We start from the raw sequence: 27,036 nt of genomic DNA, 5'->3' as shown, positions 1-27,036 counted from the left end.
AATGACAATAAGCGTGAAACGAGGTCTCATGAAGGGCGGGGCTTCGCGAAGCGGTGTTTTAAGATTCGATGGCTCAAAATAATAATTTTCCTGTTTTAAAATAAACGTTTTTCTCAGTTTCTCCATGTCATTTTTAGGTGTAAATTACTGCTTGGAATGTTTGCTGAAGCGAACTATTAGACGGCGTTGTCACTTGATAGCTGTTTCTTTTCTCAGCGCGGGACAGGATCGACCAATCACTTGTGCTATCACAATCACGTGTGATGACTTGATATGGAGTTTTAAAAAAAAAACATTTTACACAGATTGCTAGGGTATATATCTATTCATTTGCCAGGTGACAATCCTTGAAAATCCTTATCTCCAATAAGACAAATAAGCAGCTTTGTAAATTCGAATGAGCTTTCTGAGGCTCCAAACGCCCCCTGGAGGAAGCCCACTGTATATTCCATTGTAAACAATTTTTTTAGATCCACATTCCAATAATTTCTCGAATCGAATTACATCGAACGTGTCACTCCCACCAGCCAGCCACCAGCGTGCCCAGTGCACGAGGATGAAGCGTTTTGCGAGCGCAGGGGCTTGTACCATCACATAGGCGGATCTCGCGTTGCGTTATTAAACGCGCCCACCTGCACTGTATAGAATACATATTCAACGGCGTCTTTCTGGTGGACCAGTAAACGATGGACCTGCACATCTTGGACCACAAACTGAGGGTCACTTGTATCAGCAAATCTGGTCTGGAACATTACACCCATCCCCTGATCAAACTGATATTTTTAAGAAACAGGACGAGGTAAGAACAGCCAACGCCTGTATGAGTTTGCAAACATGTTTTTACGCGTTTGATGGTGCAATATATCTTGTTTAGACACCAATTCAAGAACATAGCTTGCCTGTTTACAGTGTTTCCAACTGCAACTTAAGAGCCTCACTCTGTTTTGGTTAGTTTGGAGAAATGATAAATAACCAAATATTGTCAAATCATGCACATGCTGTACTTGAGGCCTTTGTAAGCTTACAGTTACACACTTAAATGGCTAAAAGGAAGCTGTTTCCATAAAGTGCGCAATTTCTTGTGCTCAGACATGTAAATGGCTTGAAATAATGGCTGTATCTCAAACTAGTGAGCTGGCTAACTGGATAGACAACTTATTTGGGCATGTAGGTTTTGACATGCATCCATTAAGTAAATTAACTTGGGAAAAAATAAAAACTTTTAAATTCATAGATGTATACAGTGGGGACAAAAAGTGCTGCTTTTGCATTTTTGGTAAATGTTATGTGAAAATATTTTAAGTAATTTTCTGTCTCATTTGCAGACATTAAATTGTGTGTGTGTATGTGTATGTGTATATATATATATATATATATATATAACACAACACTATAACATCACATATTTAAAATTATATGGCTGAATAAACAGTTAAAGGTGCCCTAGAATCAAAAATTGAATTTACCTTGGCATAGTTGAATAACTCTAGTTGAATAGAGTTCAGTACATGGAAAAGACATACATTGAGTTTCAAACTCCATTGCTTCCTCCTTCTTATGTAAATCTCATTTGTTTAAAAGACCTCCGGAAAACAGGCGAATCTCAACATAACACCGACTGTTACGTAACAGTCGGGATCGTTAATATGTACGCCCTCAATATTTGCATATGCCAGCCCATGTTCAAGGCATTAGACAAGGGCAGCCAGTATTAACGTCTGGATCTGTGCACAGCTGAATCATCAGACTAGGTAAGCAAGCAAGAACAATAGTGAAAAATGGCGGATGGAGCGATAATAACTGACATGATCCATGATTACATGATTTTTTTTGTGATATTTGTAAGTTGTCTTTATAAATGTTTCGTAAGCATGTTGCTAATGTACTGTTAAATGTGGTTAAAGTTACCATCGTTTCTTACTGTATTCACGGAGACGAGAGCCGTCGCTATTTTCATTTTTAAACACTTGCAGTCTGTATAATGCACAAACACAACTTCATTCTTTATAAATCTCTACAACAGTGTGTAGCATTAGCCCGTTAGCCATGGAGCACTATCAAACTCATTCAGAATCAAATGTAAACATCCAAATAAATACTATACTCACATGATCCGACGCATGCATGCAGCATGCATGACGAACACTTTGTAAAGATCCATTTGAGGGTTATATTAGCTGTGTGAACTTTGTAAATGCACTGTATTATAGTCGAGAGCTCGGGGGGGCAGGGAGTGCACGATTTAAAGGGGCCGCAGCCTGAATCGGTGCATAGTTAATGATGCCTCAAAATAGGCAGTTAAAAAAATTAATTAAAAAAAATCTATGGGGTATTTTGAGCTGAAACTTCACAGACACATTCAGGGGACACCTTAGACTTATATTACATCTTGTGAAAACTGGTTCTAGGGCGCCTTTAATACGCAACGCATTTCCAGTGTAGAGTGTGGAATAAATATTGCACAATTAAAACATAATTTTTACTGCAATATTAAAACATTACTTTTTTTCTGCATTAATGTGTTCAGTTCTCTCTTTATTTTACACTTGAATAAAAGTTAGGGATTGGGTTGATAATCTTACTACATAAACCACATGGCCAAAGTGACATTCGTGGAAAAGTAAAGTTGTGTGTATTTTGTGTGTGTGTGTGTGTGTGTGTTTGGAATAACATTCACTAATGAATTATTCCCAGTAAGACCGGTAAATAGGATCCGTTCTGATTGCATTACTGCATTACTGTTTTTCTATGTGAATCTGTGCAGCTTGCGTGCTTTTGTCCCTCACTCTTATTTCATCCATCTAATGCTAGTACATATACTCAAATATGCAATAAAAAGTTCTGGGTTGTAAAATGCAGCTGATTTAAGTATTTTGTGGGGCATCGTGTGACTTTAGTATCTGCTTAATGCCATTGAATTGGCTGTTTTTCTCATGTCTGCGAGATGGCGAAAGGCCTTTCAGGATTGGATTCCCACAGAGCTTAGAAAAAAGATTTGTTTGTGTATTCAATATGCCTTTTCTGGTTCGTTCAGCCATATCTTGTTGAACTTTCCAGAACCTTGAATGCTACAGATAATATTCCAGAGTTGAGCATATCACTTCCTAAATCCAAATCTTTAACCCCCCGTTTCACAGACAAGGCTTAAGCTAGTCCCAGACAAAAATGCATGTTTGAGCTTATTAACTGAAAGCAACTTGCACTGACACATCTTAAAATATGTCAGAGCCATTGTTTTGTCTCAAGATGCACACCAGTAATCTTTTTTTTCTTGTGAACGTTTATAAAAGCTACTTAAATATCCTAATTGAACTGAGGTTTAATCCTGGCTTAATCTAAGCCCTGTCTGTGAAACCAGGCCTAAATGTTTTTCTTTCTTTAATCTTAAAATACACAAATAAAAGGGATAGTTCACCCAAAAATTGTCACCATTTACTCAACGTCATATTGTTCCAAATATAAACATTTGAATGTTATGAGTCAAATGAGTCAAATCAAATATGAGTTTACAGCATGAGACCTCATGCTCTATATTAATTTTTTCTGAAACCATTCCATGGTTTTTAGTGCTAACAGACTAAAATGCATGTTGTTTTTCACAAATTTACATGCATCTTGGCACTTCCATCCAGCATTTTTTTTTTTTTTTTTTGATGCACTATCCCAAAATGCACATAAAAAAGCTGGATGGAAACAAAGCTACTGACACCAAGCAGCATTGGTTCTTGATGTGTATTGCAACCAAATGTGACAGGTGAAATGTGGAAGGTGGTGGTGACAAGTTTCATTTTTGGGTGAACTATGCTTTTAAAGGTCAGGAGTGCTCACGTAAGCACAAGATCTCATCTGTTAATGTTATTTTCTCCACATGTGTTGTGCAGCTTTGAGCACAGTAAGTGAAATCTATCTTCAAACGTTTTTTTTTTTCCCCCAAACAAATTGATTTATCAATAACTTTATTACAAAAATGTATTCTAAGTTTATGAAAAAATGTAGGAACAACCGAAACCACGTGTATGTAAAAATTAACCATATAAATATGATAAGCTGAAATATTATACACGGATGTATAAACATTTAGAATATAGTCATGGCCACGAGTATTGGCAGTGACATAAATTTTGTGTTTCTCAAAGTTTGCTGCTTCAGTTGTGTTGATTCACATTGTTTCTAGATTATTGGACAGAGTGATAAGATGCATTTTAAATAATTGCAAAATACTTAAAGTAAATTCTTTTTGGCTAATTATCACAAAAACCCAAATTTCAAATTATCAAAAATATAAACCAAAAAACTGTGAAGCTGGAGCTAAGTATGAAGGTTTGTGTGCCGAAACGCGTTGGCAAAATAAAGTTCATACTTAGCTCCAGCTTCACAGTTTTTTGGTTTATATTTTTGATAATTTGAAATTATCAAAAATAATTTTTTGATAATTTCAAAATTATCGTGCCACAAGTGCTGCTGGTTTTCTTTCCTATATTACATATTTATCATTCCATGCACCTTGTTGGTTGTGAAGTTACACCAGATTAATTATATCATTGGATTATAAGAGCAGACTGATTGCAATAAAAGGAGGGAAGAAGTGCTTCAAACTGTTGTATTCTTGTGTTAGCAATGGTTCCCTCCAAAGAAAGGCATTCAGCCATTATCGCTTTGCATCAAAATGGCCTCCTCACTAGCAAGGAATTTGCTGCAAAGAGTATTGCACCGGAAATAACCATTTACTGGATCATCAAGAACTTCAATGAGAGAGGTTCAACTTCAGTGAAGAAGGCTTCAGGACATCCCAGAGTGTCCAGAAAGCGCCAGGACTATCTCCTCCTGCGGAGTCCGCTGCAGAATCATGTCACAACCAGCGCAGAGCTGCTCAGTATTAGCAGCAGGTGGTTTCGAGTGCATCTGTAGCACAGTGAGGTCAAGACTATTGGACAACGGCCTGGTGTCAAGGAGGACAGCAAAAAAAACCACTTCTCTCCAGCAAAAACATCAGACTGAAATTCTGCCAGAAGTACAAGGATTGGACAGCAGAAGACTGGTGCAAAGTTTTTTTTTTTCTTATGAAGCCCCCTTCCAACAAGAAAAGGTGAGTCCTGTGTCATGCCAACAGTGAAGCATCCTGAGACCATCCATGTGCGGGGTTGGAGTGGCTCTCTCACAATTCTGCCCAAAAACACTGCCATGAATAAAGAATGGCATCAAAATGTCCTGCAGAGCAACTTCTCCCAACAATCCAGGAGCAATTTGGTGATGATCTGTGCATTTTCCAGCATGATGGAGCGCCAGGTCAAAAGACAAGAGTGGCTTGGAGAACATTACTTTGAAATTTTAGATCCGTGGCCAGGCAACTCCCCGAATCTTAATCCCATTGAAAGCCTGTGGTAAATCCTCAAAAGGCCAGTGAACAAGCAGAAGTCCACAAATTGAGATCAACTAATAAGGCACGAATGGAACTCCATCAGTCGGGATTTGGCCTAGAAGCTGATATCCAGGATGTCTGAGCAAATTACTGAGGTTATAAATACAAAGGGTCAACACTGTAAATATTGAACTGAATGTTTTTGCCAATAAAAACCTTTAAAACTTGCAAAATGCATATCATTGTTTTCCAGTATACCATAGAAATAAGTGAAAAAACAATCTACAAATACTGAAGCAGCAAACTTTGCAAAACACAAAATTTATGTCATTGACGATTTTGGCCACGGCTGTACATGATTAAATGAAATAAAATGAAATTGTGATATGGCTTAGTGCAATTACCAAATTGCAAGGGCTCTGATTTAATTAAATTTATGCCTCAGAGTTATGTGTTCTTACACATGAGCAGATCATTATCCGTCGGTGTTTGCAGCGTTTCAAAGCAGTAGTAAATAAACAGATGCAGAAACGTCATCTCTCCATCTGCTCTAAATTTTGGGTCGTTTTAACATGCATTTGAGAATGCAACATGCGCCAACCATCTTCCCAAACTAGTAATGAGAAGCACTTTTCAACAAAAGAGAAGCTTTAAGGGCTCCCAGCAACTTTCCATCAAAATAAACGTTTGATGGTTTAATGTCAATAAATTAGTATTGTAATTTTACAGTTTTTCTTCGATTCACAATTTTTTTTTTTTACAATGAAATATTACATTAGTAATATTTATTTGTTTTTGAGTTTTTTTTTTTATATTTTAATCTAGTAGTAGTAGTAGTAGTAGTAGTAGTAGTAAAAATATTAATAAATAATTATATTATTATAGCCATATTGATATATAATCACAAAATGTTGGCCAAATTGTGTAGCCCTACTGGTACTGTCGGTACTGAAATTTTAAAAATGTGACGACACCAGCATTTCCACCTGGCGTTTTGAGCACTGTTGAGTGAATTCTTAAACACTTCTGATTGGCCATTGTGTTCATGTGCTCAACAGATATGTCTGGTATTGGCTACAGTGATCAATGCTTAAAAAACATGTTGTAAATGGACATCTTTGCTCTTCACTGAGCGCTCACACAGATACACATGGAGTGTTTGAAAGCATGCGTCTATCAATGGATCAAATTATAAATTGCAATTTTTGTCTGAAAGACAAAATTTGCAGTTGCAAATTGTATAGCTCTATATACTATATGTTATTCATAAAATTACACGCATACAGATAATTCAGATAATTATTAGTGAATGATACCCATTGTTATTTTGCCAAGGAGAGCTAGGGTACATGTAAAGATTTATCAGTAAATAAGACTTAAAGGGGGCATATCATGAAAATCTGACTTTTTCCATGTTTAAGTGCTATAATTGGGTCCCCAGTGCATCTACCAACCCAGAAAATGTGAAAAAGGACAACCCGGTAACTTTGTTTTGGTAAGCCTTTCTCTGCAAGCATGTGAAAAAATGAGCCACTCAGATTGTAGGAAGGAGATCTTATTATAATATTACCACCCCTTAATCTGCATGTTTCCACCCACAGTGCAGCCATTTTGTTTTCGTGGGTGATAGCGGTGTACCAGTTCTAACGCCATGGCAAAAGTTCAAGCAAAACATGCTAACTGTTCTGTCATTGGCTGCACTGACGAGCACAGAACACTATTTAGGCCATGTTGGGCTGCTTTAGAGAAGAGGAAGAGTCGTTGTAGTAGAGTGCCGTCATTTTACGCCGGACTGCTTCACAAACGAGGGTCAATTTTCATGACGGCACATGCTAGTCATTAGTTGAATCAACTCCACAGCAACTACATAAATTTATCCACTAACCATTCAGAAATGTCCAGTTTCATTCTAAAAGTTGTAACTTCTTCCTGAGTCTCTCCATCAGTGTCGACTGAACACCGTTACTGACAAACGTCATTTTGGCTGCATGAGATTCTCCAGCTTTGTTGTTGTTGAGCAACCGAAGCATGAGCTGTTAAAGCTCCGCCCTCTTCTGGAAGCGTGCCAGGAGCAGCAGCTCATTTGCATTTAAAGGGAGCCGGGAAACGCAAAAAAAACATGTTTTTGCTCACACCCAAATAGGTGTAAATTTGACAAGCTATAATAAATGATCTGTGGGGTATTTTGAGCTGAAACTTTAGAGACACATTCCAGGAACACCAGAGACTTTTATTACATCTTGGGAAAAGGGGCATAATAGGTCCCCTTTAAATCTATTTTCTGACGAGACGACTTGGAATAGAGTGCACTAATATAGCAAACATAGTTCTCTCTCTTTTCTCACCGTTTCTGGAGGATGTTGGTTTAACACCACTCCTACATTTTTTTTTTTTTTTCCAGAAGGCTTTAAGAGCGCTTGCAGGAAGTTGAACCCTGGGAGCTCTAGATGTTGTTAGGAAGTGTGAGACTAGCTGACACAATACTGCTGTGCTGAGTTAGCCCTGAGGGTGTGGATGTATTATTTCCCTTCTGGTTGGCCCTTGGTTTGATGTGCCTAGTCATTGGGGTCCGGATTTTATTCTGCTGAGTTGCAGACAGCGCAGGAATCAGCTGCTCTGGGCTGCTGGATGACTGAAGGCCTGTGGGTCGGTGTCAGTACAGTATCACAGCTCTTCATTCAAATAAGGGCTGGTGCACTGGTGGTCTGATAGGGTTTCAGTCTTCCTTAACTGCAGTAGTTCATTTGAAAGTTGAACAGTGCTGTGCACCATGTTAGCGGACTACTGCAAGAACTGAATACTGAGTATTCAGTATTCATATCGTGTTTTTTAGTGGTTTATTGCAAAAAATAAAATTTGCTTCACAAAACTAATGTTTGCATGCACTTTCAGTCATTGCATCGGGGAAAAAAAAATCCAGGACTAAATTTCTCCTTTTGTTTTCCTAGAATAAAAAAGTCAGAGGCGGCAAAAGTAGTATGATAAAATTATAATATAATAACAATTATAATATTGTTCATTAGCCTAACTATTTGATCTTTTTGTTTACCTTTTTTGAGTGTAAATGTATATTGTATACCGTTCAAATTTTATTTATTTATTTTTAGAAAAAATGAATACTTTTATTCAGCAAGTGTGCATTAAATAGATTAAAAATTACAGTAAAGGCATTTATATTATAAGGTTACAAAAGATTTCTATTTCAAATAAATGTTTTTGAACTTTGTTCATGATAGAATCCTGAAAAAATGTATCATGTTTTCTACAAATATTAAGCAGCACGTCTGTTTTCTACATTGATAATAATAATGATAAATGTTTCATGAGCAGCAAATCAGCATATTAGAATGATAGGATGAAGGATCATGTGACCTTGAAGATTGCGGCTGAAAATTCAACATTAGAATGTATTAAATTAAAAAAGTTATTTTAAATTGTAATAATATTTCACAATATTACTGTTTTTAGTGTATAAATGCATCCTCGGTGAGTATTTGATTTGTTCAAAAAAAAAAAAAAATTCCTACACACCCCAAAACTTCTAAAAGGTAGTGTATATTTTATTTTTAACTCAATAAATTAACATAATTAGACTACATGACTGCTGCTGTACATAACTTAACAGTATTACTGTATTTCATCTTTGGTTGAAATTCATGAACCAGTCTAGATTTCGTTTGCACTAATCAACAGCTCAACAGTTTTTTTTTGTTTGTTTTTTTTCTCCCCCATGACTCCCAGCTGCTTGTCAGATCTGTGGCTCTTAGACAATAGATCCGACTGAATGAAGTGGAGCATGTTGTTCTGGGCTCCTGGACCGGCCCCTAAAGTATTTGGGTCAAACCCCATCATGAAGAAAGCAATTCACACAAACACACACTCAATCTTGAGTTCTCTTCTTAACATGCACTTTCAGCACCTCATATTTATCACAAACCAATTCAGCATCAATCTAAATTCAGAACCATATGAATGGATTTCAGATATTGGCTCCAACGTCAAGTAAAAAAAAACAGCGTTCACTTTTTCTGCAAAGGGGTCTGATGTAGTTTCTCTCTCCATCCCACACCTCCCTGCTGGAGTACTCTTTACAACAATCTGCCATTGTTTTTGTCTATTATGCAATGTCTGATCTGTCTGTTTGGTTTGTTTCTTTCTCTCTCCCTTTATTTGTTTTCTCTCTCTCCTGTGCTTTATCTCTTTCTCTCTCAGATGCAAATATTTCAGCCTCACAGAAACTCCAGAAAATTACACCGTTGTCCTCGACGAGGAGGGATTTAAAGGTACACACACACACACACACACACACACACACACACACACACACACACACACACACACACACACACACTGCTCTTTTAAGGCTCTTGTGTTGTGTTCAGCTGATGATGACACACATTGCCACGGAATATACTGAAAATTCTGTGTTTGTTGTCACATTTAATCCTGGGGATTCATAATCTGACATTTCACACTGTACATTTCTAAACCCTTGGTTAACGTTCTTATTTGCATTGCATATATGCAGTGTGAACAGCCATGATTGGATAAATGTGATTTACCAACCTGTATCACCCTACCGTATTCAGTATCTAAATACTTAATTTATTCTTTGAACTAAATAATGCAAGTCGAAATCAGTCGTTTCATTCCACATTGAAATGTGAAGAATATGGAAATGGATTTTTGACATTCTTCAACAATGTGGACAGAATAACGCTTTCCGTGATTTTACTTGGTACAAAAAAAGGTTAAAGGATTAATTCACTTTCAAATTCAAATCACCCCCATGTCATCCAAGATGTTCATGTCTTTCTTTCTTCAGTCGAAAAGAAATTAAGGTTTTTGATGAAAACATTCCAGGATTATTCTCATTATAGTATTCTCCATATATTTCAGTGCAGCTTCAAAGGGCTTTAAATGATACCAGACAAGGAATAAGGGTAATTTTCTAAAAAAAAAAGATAAAAATGTATATGCTTTATAAACACTTTTGCTTCTGCCAGACCGTATTCTTCAAAAAGCTTACACTTAAGATGTCCTACACCTTCCCTATTCAACTTACGGAACTAACGTGGCGCCAGTTCCGTTTTTCCGTAATTTGAATACGGAAGGCGTTCTGGTGGAAGCTAGATATTACACATCATAACTTGTTTAAATATGGATATATATATATTTTTTTTATACAAACGCATCACTTCACTTCAGAAGGCCTTTATTTTAACCCTCCGGAGCCGTGTGGAGTACTTGTTTATGATGGATGTGGATGGAAGCTTTTTCTTCAGCTCATACTCGTGGGTCCCATTCACTGCCATTATAAAGCTCGGTTGGGTCAGGATATTTATTAATATTTCTTCGATTATGTTCATCAGAAAGAATACTTAGGATGGCTTGAGGGTGAGTAAAGCTTGGGGTAATTTTCATTTGAAAGTGAATTAATCCTTTAATTATTGAAAATTATGCTGTTTGTATTTGAACATTTATTATTTATTCATTCATTGTTCATTATAAAACATAACAAAAATATTAGTTCTCGACTTTTAAGATCAAAATCTACTGTATTAGCAGTAGCACCAATGAATCAGTCATTAGAAAACATTTTTTTCTGCTATTTTTGTGTTGCTAATACTATATTTACTGTGTGTGTGTCTAATAAATATATATATATATATATATATATATATATATACACATACAGTACAGTCCAAAAGTTTGGAACCACTAAGATTTTTAATGTTTTTAAAAGAAGTTTCGTCTGCTCACCAAGGCTACATTTATTTAATTAAAAATACAGTAAAAAAAACAGTAATATTGTGAAATATTATTACAATTTAAAATAACTGTGTACTATTTAAATATATTTGACAAAGTAATTTATTCCTGTGATGCAAAGCTGAATTTTCAGCATCGTTACTCCAGTCTTCAGTGTCACATGATCCTTCAGAAATCATTCTAATATGCTGATTTGCTGCTCAATAAACATTTATGATTATTTTCAATGTTGAAAACAGTTGTGTACTTTTTTTTTCAGGATTCCTTGATGAATAGAAAGTTCAAAAGAACAGCATTTATCTGAAATACAAAGCTTCTGTAGCATTATACACTACCGTTCAAAAGTTTGGGGTCAGTAAGAATTTTTATTTTTATTTTTTTGAAAAGAAATTAAAGAAATGAATACTTTTATTCAGCAAGGATGCATTAAATCAATCAAAAGTGGCAGTAAAGACATTTATAATGTTACAAAAGATTAGATTTCAGATAAACACTGTTCTTTTGAACTTTCTATTCATCAAATAATCCTGAAAAAAAATATTGTACACAAATATTTTGTACAATTGTACACATTAAATGTTTCTTGAGCAGCAGATCAGCATATTAGAATGATTTCTGAAGGATCATGTGACACTGAAGACTGGAGTAATGATGCTGAAAATTCAGCTTTGCATCACAGGAATAAATTACTTTGTGAAATATATTCAAATAGAAAACAGTTATTTTAAATTGTAATAATATTTCACAATATTACTGTTTTTTACTGTATTTTTAATTAAATAAATGTAGCCTTGGTGAGCAGACGAAACTTCTTTTAAAAACATTAAAAATCTTAGTGGTTCCAAACTTTTGGACTGTACTGTATGTATATATATATAATATATATATATATATATATCAGTATATAATGTCTTTGCATGAAATCTCTTATGCTCACTAAAGTTATATTTATTTAATCAAAAATAGGCCTACTAAATGTTAGTAATTATATTTAAGTGCAATTTGTAGTAATTATATGTTTTATTAAATAATTTTCTTTAATATATTGTAAATGCAATTCATTCCTATGGTGGCATTGCTGCAGTCTTTAGTGTCACATAATTATTTTCAAAAATCATTCTAATATGCTGATTTGGTGCTCCGCTGAAACGGGTTATGCTTAATATTTTTGTGAAAATCTTTTGTAACTAAAATATAAATATATTTGCTGTCACTTTTGATCAATTTATTCAGCAAGGACACATTAAAAGCATTAATTTCTTTCAAATTAAAATGTTTATTTTAACCTTTTCTTTGTTTGTGAAATTATTTGCAGGGCAAATGCAAATCTGAACTACTGGCCAAATCAGACCAGCAGAAAAATATCCTTATTATTGTTGAATGCTGAAAAGACCCCTAAGCCCTCAATTGAGCTCTATTGACTCTGGAGCATTGATCAGTGGACAGGTGGAACAGTACATCGAGTTCTTGGCTGTTATCGTAACCCTGTCCTCTGCCTCTGCTCCAAACAGCTGTTTCCTCAATGCTGACAAACCCCTGCGACTCTAGAGCAAAAAACCTTTTCCTCTTCTCATAATCTGCAGGAAGGCAAAAACAACTATGTAGGAACAAAGTTTTCAGAGGCAGTGTTTGTTTGCAGGTGTTCTGATATGAGAATGAGATGTTTTCTGTCATTTTGAGAGCTGTGCATGTCCAAAACGTATAATTCTGTGCAAGATGTTAATGGGTTATAGAATGACCCTGTTAATTTCTGAACTCTTACACTCTCAAAGTGACATGCCCGCCCACAAAGACATTTGCAGCTTCCTGCTAGAATTCTGTAAATAAGTACAGGCTCCAGAGTGTTAACAGAATCAACATTTAAGAGATAACTTCCTGTTGTGCTCTGTGGTTTAGTCTGTCAATGTAATTTCATTAGACTAGTTTCAATGCATAGGGTAATGCAACTATATTTTATACATTATCTGAAGAAAATGTGAGTGCTATATAAATATAAAAATTATATTATATTATATTATATTATATTATATTATATTATATTATATTATATTATATTATATTATATTATATTTGTGTTTTGGAAAGATGTCTCTTATGTTCACCAAGACTGCATTTATTTGATCAAAAGTAATATTTTGAAATATTATAACCATTTAAAACAACTGTTTTCTATATGAATATATTTTAAAATTTAATTTATTCCTGTGATGTCAAAGCTGAATTTTCAGCATCATTACTCCCGTCTTCAGTCACATGATCCTTCAGAAATCTTCATATTCTGATTTGCTGCTTAATTAAAATTTCTTATTATTAATGTTGAAGTGTGGGGCATAAACCATTATTTAATAATAATAATTTGTTACATTATAAATGTCTTTACTGTCACTTTTAATCAATTTAATGCTTTTTTGCTGAATAAAAATATTAAATTATTCAAAAAAAAAAAAAAAAAAAAACTTACTGACCACAAACTTTTAAACTGTAATATGCTGTTTTTTTTTTTTTTTTTTCTACAAATGTTGTAAAATGTGTTTGGGTTGTAAAGGAAATGAACATAAACCTGTTGTTTAAATCTGGTATGTTTGATTGATATGGTCTTCTTCATCATCCTCTTCCTCCAGAGCTACAGCCGTCTGAGCACTTACAGGTTGAGGGCTCTACTTGGCTCCCGCTCAATGTCGTCTCCAATGGCAACGCCTCCAGCAGCTCACAGGCCGTGGGTGTCACCAAGATCGCAAAGTCCGTCATCGCTCCATTGGCTGAGCAGCATGTGTCAGTCTTCATGCTTTCAACCTATCAAACTGACTTTATTCTGGTAAGTGAGTGTGTTGTGCCTTTGAGATCATTAGCTATGTTTCCATCCACCTATTTTTATGCAAATTATGGATTTTCGCATAAAAAACACTGGATGGAAATGGCAAAATGCATATAAATTCTAAAAATGTGCATAATAGTTTTTTTTATCTGATAAGAAGACATGCCTAAACTACGATGGAAACACATTTACCAAATAAATCTCTCAATGTGCTACAAAAAAGACTTGTGTGATTGGATAACTGGACTAACCGGTGGATCAGTTTCATTGCACATCATCTCAAATGTTGGTTTGGTCATTCTGAAATGCCTGAGCCAAAGTCTGTCATCAGATTGATTTGGTATAATGACCATCCAGAAGAGTCTCACACGATTGCGTTCACAAACATCAGGCATTCAAACACAAGATAACATGACAATGTCTGCTGCGTTTTGTCTGCTCACTCTGAGACGCAAATCATTCATGATGGAGGGAAAAAAAGCCACATCGGCTTCCCCAATTTCAGCAACTTCCATTATTATTACAGATATTTTGTGCCAATATCCCAGGAAGTGACAATTCCCAATTCACATGGGATGGAGACTGTGCTTTATTCGCAAATGTTTTATGCAATATTCCAATTTTGCACGTAAATTCGCAACTTTGGATGGAAACATATTGACACATATATTTCTTATTTAAGCCTGTCAGCAACTTTCCCTGAAATAATTGGATGAGTTTAAACTTTTCCAAATGCTGGAAATATTGTGTCAGTGACTCTTTGTTTTTACATGTCACAACGCTCAAGTCGAAGTTGGAGATTTCATAAACTTTCCAACTTGTAATTACGTGTTTGTCAAAAAATGTTAATTGTGAAAATTATGTTTATGCTAATTCTGACATGACATATTTTTATGTAATTATTTGTTTTTGGTAAAAAAGAAAGAAAAAGCTTTGTACTGTGATTAACTAAGCAAAGAAAGCAACAGGACAAGATTAGAGCTGGCGGACATTTGGCTGAACCCAGAGACACAGAACAGTGTTAATAAATAAAATATTAAGGAAACATGCTCTAACATCAAACACACCTGATTGTTGTAAATGTTTTACAATTTTATGACCCTTTTTGTTTTGAAAAAGTTGGTAGATGTGTAATGAAAGTGGTCTTCCTGCATTGTTTTGATGTCTGGAGATTTTATTAGAATTCTTTTTTTTTTTTCCTGAATCCTTGTTTTCCAACTTTAAAAGCTTACATTTTCTGAAACACAGACTTTGTGAGTGTGTCCAATTTGCATGAAATTTTGTTTGTAAAAATGAGTGATTTTATTTTTTTTCATAGATTAAAATTGACAACCAATTAAAGTTTGCAATTACACTGCGGCTAAATATTGACTAATTAACTAATATATCCTTAATGCAGTCCAAACTTTCCAAAAATTGCTGCAAATAGTCACCCACAGAGGGTGCTACATACACAAACTTCATAACTGTTTGATTTTGCATGTTTTTGTTTTTTTGGTGTTTTTTGGTTACACTTTATTTTATGGCGTCCTTATTATAGATATAAGTACTGAGTAATATTAATTAACTACATGCACTTACTGTAGGGTTATGATCAGGTTTTGGTTTAGGGTTAGTTTCATGAAATTATGCATAATTTATAGATATTGTTATAGTAACTACGTAGTACATGTTTTAAAAGGACACTAAAATAAAGTGTTACCGTTTTTTTTAATAAGTGCTAATGTATGCTAAAAATAATTTAAAAAAAAAATGTTGAAGTACACAAACATGCAGTTAGGGGTTTAATATAAAAACGTATGTTATTAACTTAATGAAAGGGATGTTTGTGTTGTAGGTGCGAGAGAAAGACCTGTCGGTGGTGGTGGACACTCTAGTGGAGGAGTTTAATATTTTCAGAGAAGAAGGGGGAGAGTCAGTGCCTGTCCACAGTCAGGATGCCTGCAACGGCCTTCAGCGAAACGGAAGAGAGGGTGAGAGCGGATAAAGGAAAGGCATACACTTTTGTTCAAAGTTTGGGGTTGGTATGGTTTTTGAAAGAATTCTCTTACGCTCACCAAGACTGCTTAGAGTTGATCAAAAATACAGTAAAAATAGTATTATTGTGTAATATTAGTACAATTAAAAAGAATTGTTTTCTATTTGCATATATTTTAAAATGTAATTTATTCCTGTGATGGAAGAGCTGAATTTTTAGCAGTCTTCAGTGTCACATGATCCTTCAGAAATCAATATGCTGATTTGCTGCTCAAGAAACATTTCTTATTTTTATCAATGTTGAAAACGGTTGTGCTGCTTAATATTTTAATGGAGACTGCGATGCTTTTTTCAGTATTTTTTGAGGAGAAAGTTCAAAAGAACAGCATTTATAGAAATCTTTTGTAACATAAATGTCTTTACTGTCACTTTTGATCAATTTAAGGCGTCCTTGATGAATAAAAGTATTAATTTCTTTAAAAAAAATAAAATTGTACCGACCCCAAGCTTTTGAACGGTAGTGTATTCACACATCTTGCCCTTTAAAAATTTTTTTTCCTTTGTGAAATTGATCTTTTTAAGAAGAGTTCATACTATTTAAACACACTGGAGCTTTAAGATTTCAAAACTGCCTCTCTGGTGTAAAAAGACCATCTATATATTGTAATGAATATCTGATGTCATAAATACTTCTTTGTATAATTCATTATTTTACCAGTGCTTTGCATTGACACGCAGCTTGTGCATTAAACAAGTGTTGGTATTCCAAGTGGTAGTATTGTTTTTGACATTTGAAAGTGTTATTTTGTGTGTTTTCAGTTTCACATGCAACAGTTCATCCGGTGCTGATTCCAGAGAATCAGTTTTGCGTAATGAGTTTGGATCCGGATACTCTGCCAGCGATCGCCACCACCCTCATAGATGTTCTGTTTTACTCAAACAGGTATGAAACATGCTGCTGCACAGGCATGCAGTGATGATGCTGTTTTCACTGGTCTGAATTTTGTATTTCTTTTCTGATTGGCACCAAAGATAGCAGGTCGATATTGATTGGTATTTACTGCCACCAAGAGGCGCCTTGAACTAATTTCAGTTTATCACACAACTGGCCTGCTGATGTAACTTACATTCTGTAAGTTGCCTAATATAAGCAGGCGGAAATGAGAAAGGGGAACTCCTAATTATTATTAAGAGTAGCCATGCGTTTTTATTCAGATTTTATACAGATTTGACTAATCGGAATACAATGCTCCATGTAACATACCTCTCTTTTAAACTGGAATTAAATGATTTGCAACATGGAGACATAGAAAAGTGACAAAATTTACAGGCATATTCAAAGATAACAAGTACTAAATCAAATGATGTCTACAAAATATTTATGTGCTGTTTTCATTCATTTTTTTTTCTCCTGCAGTCCCAAGGAGGGCGCCAGTGTTGATCAGGACATGGAATGTATCAAGTTCTTCTCCTTCTCTTTGATTGATGGATACGTCTCCTTGGTGATGGACACAGAAGCACAGAGACGGTAAAATTCGCACAGAGTCATGAAGGGGTGATAATATCAAAGTTTTTTTAATTGCACATTTAAATCTTAAAACCAATAAAAATGTGTGTGTGTGTGTGTGTTGTCAGATTCCCAGCTGATCTTCTCTTCACCAGCTCCTCTGGTGAGCTCTGGAGGATGGTGAGAATAGGAGGGCAGCCTCTTGGCTTCGGTGAGCTTTGAGATACCTTCTTCTGGCCAGAGTTGGTCTTATTATTGGGAGATAAGAGGGTCAAGATCAAGTTTGATTTATGGGTCTTCATTGTAAAAAGTTTAGGCACTTCTGGTTTACATGCATCCGAGGTCAGAAAACACTCATTTTCTCATAACACATTGCAGCATCACCTCTTTTCTCACAGTGTCTGAGACATTTCTATAAGGATTAGCTCTCTAAACCCCTCCTACCCTGCTCTGATTGGTCAGATGGCCTGGCAGAAACGAAACGCCCTTTACCATATCTGAATTTCACCTCTGGAAGCTTACTTAGCGCTTGATGCACAATGATACGAACGGTAACGATGGCGTCGGTTTTACCGTATCAATTCGAGAGCAAGACCTCATCCTTTGGAAGTGCAAGTGCAAGTGTCAACAACACAAACCAAACTCTTCCAGTCTCAGCTACAACTATAGTGTTTGAGGGCGGGTCAGAGTAAACGTTCACGGGCAGCCAATGAAAACCATAGGCTGGCATTATGCAAATTTGTTACAAACCTACATTGGTTCAAGCAACAATTAAGACTGGAATCGCTAGTCCAGACAATAGTGAAATTTGCTTAGCTGAGTGATAAATGAATAGATTAAATGAGAAAGTGTGATTTATCCCAATTATTGACTCTTATCTCACTCTCTCTGTCTCCTTTTGCAGACGAATGTGGGATAGTTGCTCAGATCTCTCAGCCTCTTGCAGACAGTGATATATCAGCATATTACATTAGCACCTTCAGCTTTGATCATGCTCTGGTAAGTCTTATATTTTCTCTCCCCAAGGTACACAGACAAGGCTTAAGCCTAGTCCCGGATTTGTTTGAGCTGTTTTAATGGAAAGCAACTTGCACTGACATATCTTAAAATATGTCAGTGTCATTGTTTTTGTCTCAGGATGTTTTTTTTTAAGGCACGTTTATAAAAGCTATTTAAATGTCCTAATTGTACTAAAGCCTAATCCTGGCTTAATCTAAGCCCTGTTTGTGAAACCAGCTCTGTGTAATAGTCAACCGATGAGGGTGCCCACTGGTCAATATAATGCAAAATATGTGAATTATTAACATACATAGAAATTAATAAAAGATCCTGATCACCCAGTTTGGGTTTATTTAGTGATTATTGCCATTTAATTCAGGCTGTGGAGGTCTAGTGCTTTTATATTTAGTATATTTGGATCATTTGTGATATTTGTGTGACATTGGCCAATGGAAGGACTAATGGTTGCCTAGTAATCGGCAAACAGAAGAATTTCAGAATTTGATCTGATTGGGCGATTTCTGCAACACTGCCTCTGTTTATTTCCATTATGTCACGTGAAATCAGATCATCTGGTTGTCCATGCTTACTATTCCTTTCCACTTTTCCTGGAAACCCATAAGTATTTTAGCAGAAACTGGCTGGTTCCCTATTGTTAAAGGTGCCATCGAATGTTTTTTTTACAAGATGTAATATAAGTCTAAGGTGTCCCCTGAATGTGTCTGTGAAGTTTCAGCTCAAAATACCCCATAGATTTTTTTTTTATAAATTTTTTTAACTGCCTATTTTGGGGCATAATTAGAAATGCGCCGATTCAGGTTGCGGCCCCTTTAAATGCTCACGCTCCCCGCCCACGGAGCTCGTGCTTGCCTTAAACAGTGCATAAACAAAGTTTACACAGCTAATATAACCCTCAAAATGGATCTTTACAAAGTGTTCGTCATGCATGCTGCATGCATGCGTCGGATTATGTGAGTATAGTATTTATTTGGATGTTTACAATTGATTCTGAATGAATTTGAAGCTGTGATCCGTGGCTAAAGCTAACATTACACACTGTTGGAGAGATTTATAAAGAAGTGTTTATGTTTATAAAGTTGTGTTTATGAATTATACAGACTGCAAGTGTTTAATAATGAAAATAACGACGGCTCTTGTCTCCGTGAATACAGTAAGAAACGATGGTAACTTTAACCACATTTAACAGTACATTAGCAACATGCTAATGAAACATTTAGAAAGACAGTTTATAAATATCACTAAAAATATCATGTAATCATGGATCATGTCAGTCTGATGATTCAGCTGCGCACAGATCCAGATGTTAATACTGTCTTCTTTGTATAATTCATTATTTTACCAGTGCTTTGCAGTGACACGCAGCTTGTGCATTAAACAAGTGTTGGTATTCCAAGTGGTAGTATTGTTTTTGACATTTGAAAGTGTTATTTTGTGTGTTTTCAGTTTCACATGCAACAGTTCATCCGGTGCTGATTCCAGAGAATCAGTTTTGCGTAATGAGTTTGGATCCGGATACTCTGCCAGCGATATAAACTGTCTTATTCAACTATGCCGAGATAAATTCAATTTTTAATTCTAGGGCACCTTTTAAGGGGTCATTCTTACTCATCATCAGATCATCAGCTTTAACTGTATGGACCCTTTTCACAGACTGTGATTATCAACATCACAAATCTAGTGAAGTTTTTAATATTTTCATTTTTAAAAAATCGAATACACACATTTATATTGCTATATTTTGTTCGTTATTACCTTAAAAAACAACAAAAAAAACGAATTAACGCTGCTGTGAAGGTGTTTCTAACGGCTGAGGGATTGATGACAAATTTGACCTCTTTCCCTCTTCTGACTACTGTAATCAATATTCAGTCAGTATTATCAAAATAATACTGAAATGGCGCTATAGCTTATTAAATCGCAATTATCTGATTAAAGGCTGCAATTTAAAGAAGTGTTTTGGAGTGAAGAGCGGAATTGTGTTCATTCACACGCGTGCAGCTTATAATACTGTTTTCAGAGCAACAGTGTTTGCAGAGATGGAGTTTGTGAGAAGTAACATTTACCGTGGGTTTAAAGTGCATTTGTGAATGCAATGTGTGCTGTTCGCTTTACTTATATTCACATTTGCATTTCCAATATTTTTATGGACATAACTTTACAGTGTTTCCCCAGTATTCCACCAAAACAAAAGCTTGAGGATTTGACATGTTAAAAGCTCAGGTTTGAACATTTAAAAAGTAAAGAATAAGACATAAACATTTGTATTGTAAGCTGTCATGCGTGTTGGTTCTTGTAAACAGTGAACCCGAGCGTTTACCCCCCCTTAAAGTTAATATTTTTGTTCTTTGTGTCTGGATGTCTTTGCAGTAGCAATATGAGATTTTCATATTGAAATGTCATATTGCAGTTTTAATCACAATCGCAAAATGTGACAATAATTTAAAAAAAATTTTGGTCCAATTCACGCAATTGTGTATTATATTCATTTTAAAATAAAAACAATCAAAATAAATATTAAAATAAATATACTTAAATATTAGCTTTAAAATCTCAGGGGGTACTTCAAGGAAAATGTTGACATATGGAACCTTTGCCTTACATTAACATGTATTGTCACAAAGCCTACACTTTAGAAAAGAAGTGTCCTTCATGATTCATTTAAGTCAGAGAAGAGGAAGTTTATCACACACACGGACATGCCATACATAGCATTGCTATATATAGAGTACATTAATGATGATGTAATTCATCAGTGGAAGCCAGTGCAGCTTGCCCTGCCACCAGAAGTGTACGTTCACATGACCTTATAGTAAATGAAGTAGTATGAGGAGCTGATCATACCTGTTGGTATACAGTACGTTCTCATGCTGCCTGGACATGACCCTCATTTATTTAAAGGTGCCCTAGATTATGTTTTTAAAAGATGTAATATAAGTCTAAGGTGTCCCCTGAATGTGTCTGTGACGTTTCAGATCAAAATACCCCATAGATTTTTTTTTATTAATTTTTTTAACTGCCTATTTTGGGGCATCATTATAAACGCGCCAATTTTATGCTGCGGCCCCTTTAAATCCCGTGGTCCACGCCCACAGAGCTCGCGCTTGCCTTGAACAGTGCCTTAACAAAGTTTACACAGCTAATATAACCCTCAAAATGGATCTTTACAAAGTGTTCGTCATGCATGCGGCATGCATGCGTCTGATTATGTGAGTATTGTATACTGTTATATTGTTTACTTCTGATTTTGAATGAGTTTGATAGTGCTCCGTGGCTAACGGCTAATGCTACACTGTTGGAGAGATTTATAAAGAATGAAGTTGTGTTTATGCATTATACAGACTGCAAGTGTTTAAAAATGAAAATAGCGACGGCTCTCTTGTCTCCGTGAATACAGTAAGAAACGATGGTAACTTTAACCACATTTAACAGTACATTAGCAACATGCTAACGAAACATTTAGAAAGACAGTTTACAAATATCACTAAAAATACCATGTTATCATGGATCATGTCAGTTATTATTGCTCCATCTGCCATTTTTTGCTATTGTTCTTGCTTGCTTACCTAGTCTGATGATTTGGTTGTGCACAGATCCAGACGTTAATACTGGCTGCCCTTGTGTAATGCCTTTTATAATGTTGGAAACGTGGGCTGGCATATGCAAATATTGGGGGCGTACACCCCGACTGTTACGTAACAGTCGGTGTTATGTTGAGATTCACCTGTTCTTCGGAGGTCTTTTAAACAAATGAGATTTATATAAGAAGGAGGAAACAATGGAGTTTGAGACTCACTGTATGTCATTTCCATGTACTGAACTCTTGTTATTTAACTATGCCAAGATAAATTCAATTTTTTTTTTAATCGAGGGCACCTTTAATTATTTAATCATTTTGTTTTAATTTTAATTCTTGTATTAGTAGTAGTAGTAGTAGTAGTAGTAGTAGTAGTAGGTAAATATATAATTATTGATTTGCTTTATATCATTATTAATAATAATGATATTAATACTAACCCCTTCAGTCGTGACTTATTCACGATACAGCACTAGCCTTAAGTACCTTATTGCTTTTATAAAACTGCTACCACACAATACAAATATTAAAGGCAAAAAATATGTAACGATGCAACTTTCATGAAGTAAACTCTTACTAAAAGCCTTCCTTCCGCTGGAAAAAATAGTCCCTTACCGTGAACAGCAACATTATTATGCCATTAGATGGCGGCAAAAACTGTCTTTTATGAGTGTGTCAGTCAGTAAAAGACTGAATTGTCATGAACACGGAACAAGACACAACTGACAAATGCTTTGACCAGTGCTGTTAGTCACGGGAAAACCCCTTAACTGTTAAAAGGACAAGATAATACATCGGACATTTAAACAGATTTTTTTATTATGAACATAGGACTGACCTGAAGGAAAATGCTAAACCTGAATGCAGGTAATAAACTCGCTCACTCGATCTCTTTCTCACAATACTCTTCTACATAAAACAGTAAGCTTCAATGAACAATATAAATTGAAAACATACAGTTTACGTTGCTAAGGGTGTTTTGTAATGATACACAGAACCGTCGGGTGAAGCGGTCATAGTCGTGTTTTATCGTGACGGCTATTGACCAATCAGAATCAAGGACAGGAATTAACCATTTTATAAATCAATAAAAATATTATTATTCATGTAATTATTCATTTTATTATTATTATTTTGTTAAAGTTTGGGTTCCTTGCCGCTGTCGCCTTTGGCTTGCTTAGTTGGGGACACTTGACATTTGATATTCAACAGTGCTTTGCATCTGCCTGCATTGACACCATTTTCTTCAAGAGCTGATGTGCAGACAAAATGATGTACCAATTATCAGTGTAAAGCTGCTGACACAATATGCATTGTAAAAAGCACTATATAAATAAAGGTGACTTGAAAAGGAGACTATTAATTTATTTTATTTATATTATATTTTAAATGTTTTATTCTTATTAATAATAATTGTATTTATTTATACTAATAATATAAATAAAACCTGATTAATTTATTTTATTATTTAATTTACATTAAATTATTTTAATATTGTAGTAGTAGTAGTAGTAGTAGTAGTAGTACTGTTTTTTTTTTTTTTTTTAAGCATCTTGCCGCAAGCATTAAGGCATGTCATGTTAACAATACTTTTTAAATACTTTTTTTCGAGACCACTGCATTGTTCTATACAATTATCATTGTTCTGTGGTGTTCTGTACCATTGACAGCAGCTATTATGTAAGGGTTTTTCATTAAACACATCTTATGAAATACGTAGTTCCATGCATGCGTCTGTGTGAACACGTGCATCGTTATCGGTGGGAGCTGATCCATGTGAGTATGAGATGATCTCATACAGCATCTCTGTTTACTCCCTTCCTAAAAAAATGCTTCATACCAGCGTGTGTTGTTCAGCTGACAGCATGTGACATCCCTAACAAATATTGCATATTCAGATAGGATGTGATCATCCCTGTGTTTTTGTGTCATCTAAATCTAAACCTTTTTTTGTCTCAGGTCCCAGAAGAAGATATTGCGAGCGTGACCGAAATGCTTCACGCTCAGAGGAAGGACATGTCCAGTTGAGGCTGCGGTTGGTTACATCTTAAGCTTGAAGACGGTAGAAAAAGACCTTCACGGTGGATGATAGATCTTGTTTGAGCCACTAACACACAGTATTACTCCACATGACTGTTTTGCCATAACCAGAGGTGCTTCGGTCACAGCATTTAAGAGCGTGGGCTTCAAAAAAAGGCCTAAACTTTTTGCTTTTGCAGAACAGCGGTGCTGATTATATCCAATTACTGAGAATCAAAGTATTTACATGACCGATTTGAAAGAACATCGATGCAGCATTTTAATGCTGGACTATATGAAGCACTTTTTTTTTTCTTAACTGAATTATAAGATTAGAGGACGCTATTGCTTTTGGATGTTTAGTTCTTCTATGCAGGGGTAATGATTATTTGTAACCAGAAACCCCGTTTGGGTTTACCTGCTGCCATTATGTTCTGCAAAAATCGTTATTACTTTGAGTATTGCACATAAAAGTCTTCCAGTGTAGTCAGACCTCAAGTAACCATGTTTGAGGTGAAGCAAAAGGAATTTTATTGGTGTAGCAATTTTGGTGTAATTTAAACATTGCACTTAGTAAAGCAGTTACTGATGGTGATTATACTGATCACTTTTGAATGAGTGTTTCTAACATATCTTGCAAATACTGAAGTCAAACTCTTATGATGGGTTCTTTTGTTTAAAATCATAGGCAGTTGTTTTCATCTAGCATAATGGGGTGAATCTCTCTAAACTCCTCAAGATCATGTCCATGTCATATTTCATGCTAAATTCAAAAGAAATATATATTTATTATTATTATTTTGCTTAGAGGAAATGAAATCCATATTTATAACCATCAACATTATTTGCACCAACATTATTTTTATAACAAATAAGTGCATGCCTCCCCTCAATTCTTATAGGTATAATACAATATTTTGTATAATATTAAGTATATTATTTTTTAAATATGATTTTTTCACAGTAAAGTATTTATACTCCATGTTGTACTTCCTTTACTGCTGATTAAAAATGAAAGTATTTCAGATTTTGAGATTTTTCATATATATATATATATATATATATATATATATATATATATATATATATGATTATAATTTATTTTATAATTTAATAATCTTGTTATTTTATTTATGTTTTTGAGTGAATTTAATGACCTGGATTTGTTTGTGTGTGGAATTCACCCATTCTTGAGAAATCCAGATACGCGACTTTTGAGTCAGGCATCATGAAAGGGCGCAAATAAAAATTTCTTCATGTTAAGTTTATCAAGATCTTTTGATTTGCTCTTATTTGCCCACAAACTGATAAGAATGATGAGGTTCAGAGAGTTGTAGTAGTAGTATTGCTTTGTCAACTGATCTACAGTGTGATAAAGGAAATGGCTCTCGCACAACTGTCTGCCTAATGACAACGTTAAGTTTGACTCTTCTTTGACATTTCTGCCTTTTTGCTAGCTGTGGCCTTACAGTTTCACTTGCTATTTGTTTAATGTAAGAATAGGCTGCTGTTTTGTGACCTATTTTGGTCACTACTAGTGAACCAAGCACAACATATACACAAATAGTTATCAAATCAAAGAAACTGATTTAAAACACTCGTTCATATAACCTTTTGATTATTGAGGGGCCCAAAAATGGCTTTTAAAATTTCATTGAAAACTTATTCCAGCTCATTATATAGATAGCTAATGCAGAATCTCAGCTGTAGGGGTTCATGCAACAAGAAATGCACTAAGTGATTAATATTTTGTTTCGCACAATCACTAATAAATCCAGGAATCAGATCTGGTAAATGAATGAACTTCTTTCTAGAGAGAAATATATCTTTGTTACAAATAAGCTTAATGTTTTGAAAGAGCTTCTGAAACTGAAACACTAGCGTCAACATACAGAATTTTAGATGAATGATTAGGGTTGTGTGTGTGTGTGTGTGTGTGTGTGTGTGTGTGCGTGTGTGCGTGTGTGCGTGCAAGAATTTCTGCATTTGCTAACACTTTTTTATGTTAACTTTTTTTCTTTATATAGAGAAAGTTTTTCAGGGCACCAAAGCAGCATAAGAATAATTGTCAAGGTGCTTTTTGAGATCATGGTTTAAAGAAAATTGTATATTAAGAAAAATATTTGTTACTCCAATGCCATTAAGGAGTTATTTTCATATGTTTATTTTATCTCATTTCTACAATATTGGTAAAGACCAAGGTTACTGGCATGTTAAAACAAATTTTAAAGGTCAGTAACAATTTTGAGCATTTGTTGTTCTTTCTTGCTTTTTGTAGATTAGGTGCATTTATCTAAAATCATTTTTGGTACATTTTATACAGTGTCAAAAGAATTACATAACATGTTTGTAACTGTGCTGCTTGATCAATAAACAAATAAAAAAAAAAAAAACTTTTTTTTCTGGCATTTATTAAAATTGTGTGTTTAAAGGGTCATACATCTCTATGTACAACACTTAAAATACCTTGCCTGGCAAGTCCAGAATGATATATCTTCTACAATATATATCAGTCTGGTCAGTCCGCCCTCCGTCAAGATTCCAGTCAACTCCAAACCGTACCGTGCAATCAGATTCGTTTATTTCAGTGACGCAAACAGCGTCACTCTAGTGCGGCGAAAGTCCCTTCGATATCAACAAAGATTGCGCACGGTAGACCCGAGAGTTTGTTCTATTCAGCCGTGAATTCAGTTTTAAATTACCAAAAAACACATTAATTATTTACTTTTGGCTGTTGACTCTCTTGTCGCTTTGCTAACGTCATATCCGCCCTTCTCTGATTGGTTTACTCTGCTTCCTGTTTGCTCGGATTTGCTCCGCCCTAGAAATCGAATTGATTCAATGGGCGACCAGACTCATCCGCTGGTACAGTGGTGAGGCTGGATTTTCCAGGCAAGAAAATACCTTCAGTTAGATGTGATGAAAGGAGCATTACTTTAATATCAAAATATTCTGAAGGGTATTAAATACAACCCATGCAGATCAGTTAAATT

At 35.1% G+C, this 27,036-nt stretch overlaps 1 protein-coding gene across 1 annotated transcript; it reads left to right on the top strand.

Moving 5' to 3' along the window:
• The first annotated feature begins 456 nt into the window (after positions 1-456).
• On the top strand, positions 457-25,311 carry castor1 (cytosolic arginine sensor for mTORC1 subunit 1). Its single transcript, XM_048188831.1, has 9 exons — positions 457-799; positions 9,572-9,642; positions 13,753-13,946; positions 15,784-15,919; positions 16,743-16,866; positions 17,341-17,451; positions 17,559-17,641; positions 18,335-18,429; positions 23,984-25,311. Exons 1-9 carry the CDS (start codon positions 687-689, stop codon positions 24,050-24,052), a joined length of 996 nt encoding a protein of 331 aa, XP_048044788.1. The 5' UTR covers positions 457-686; the 3' UTR covers positions 24,053-25,311.
• The last annotated feature ends 1,725 nt before the right edge of the window (positions 25,312-27,036 follow it).

This window comes from Megalobrama amblycephala, linkage group LG4, assembly GCF_018812025.1.
Source record: "Megalobrama amblycephala isolate DHTTF-2021 linkage group LG4, ASM1881202v1, whole genome shotgun sequence".
NCBI classification, from domain to species: Eukaryota; Metazoa; Chordata; class Actinopteri; order Cypriniformes; family Xenocyprididae; genus Megalobrama; species Megalobrama amblycephala.
Note: the sequence above shows the minus strand (reverse complement) of the source record. Positions and strands in the feature narration are given on the sequence as shown.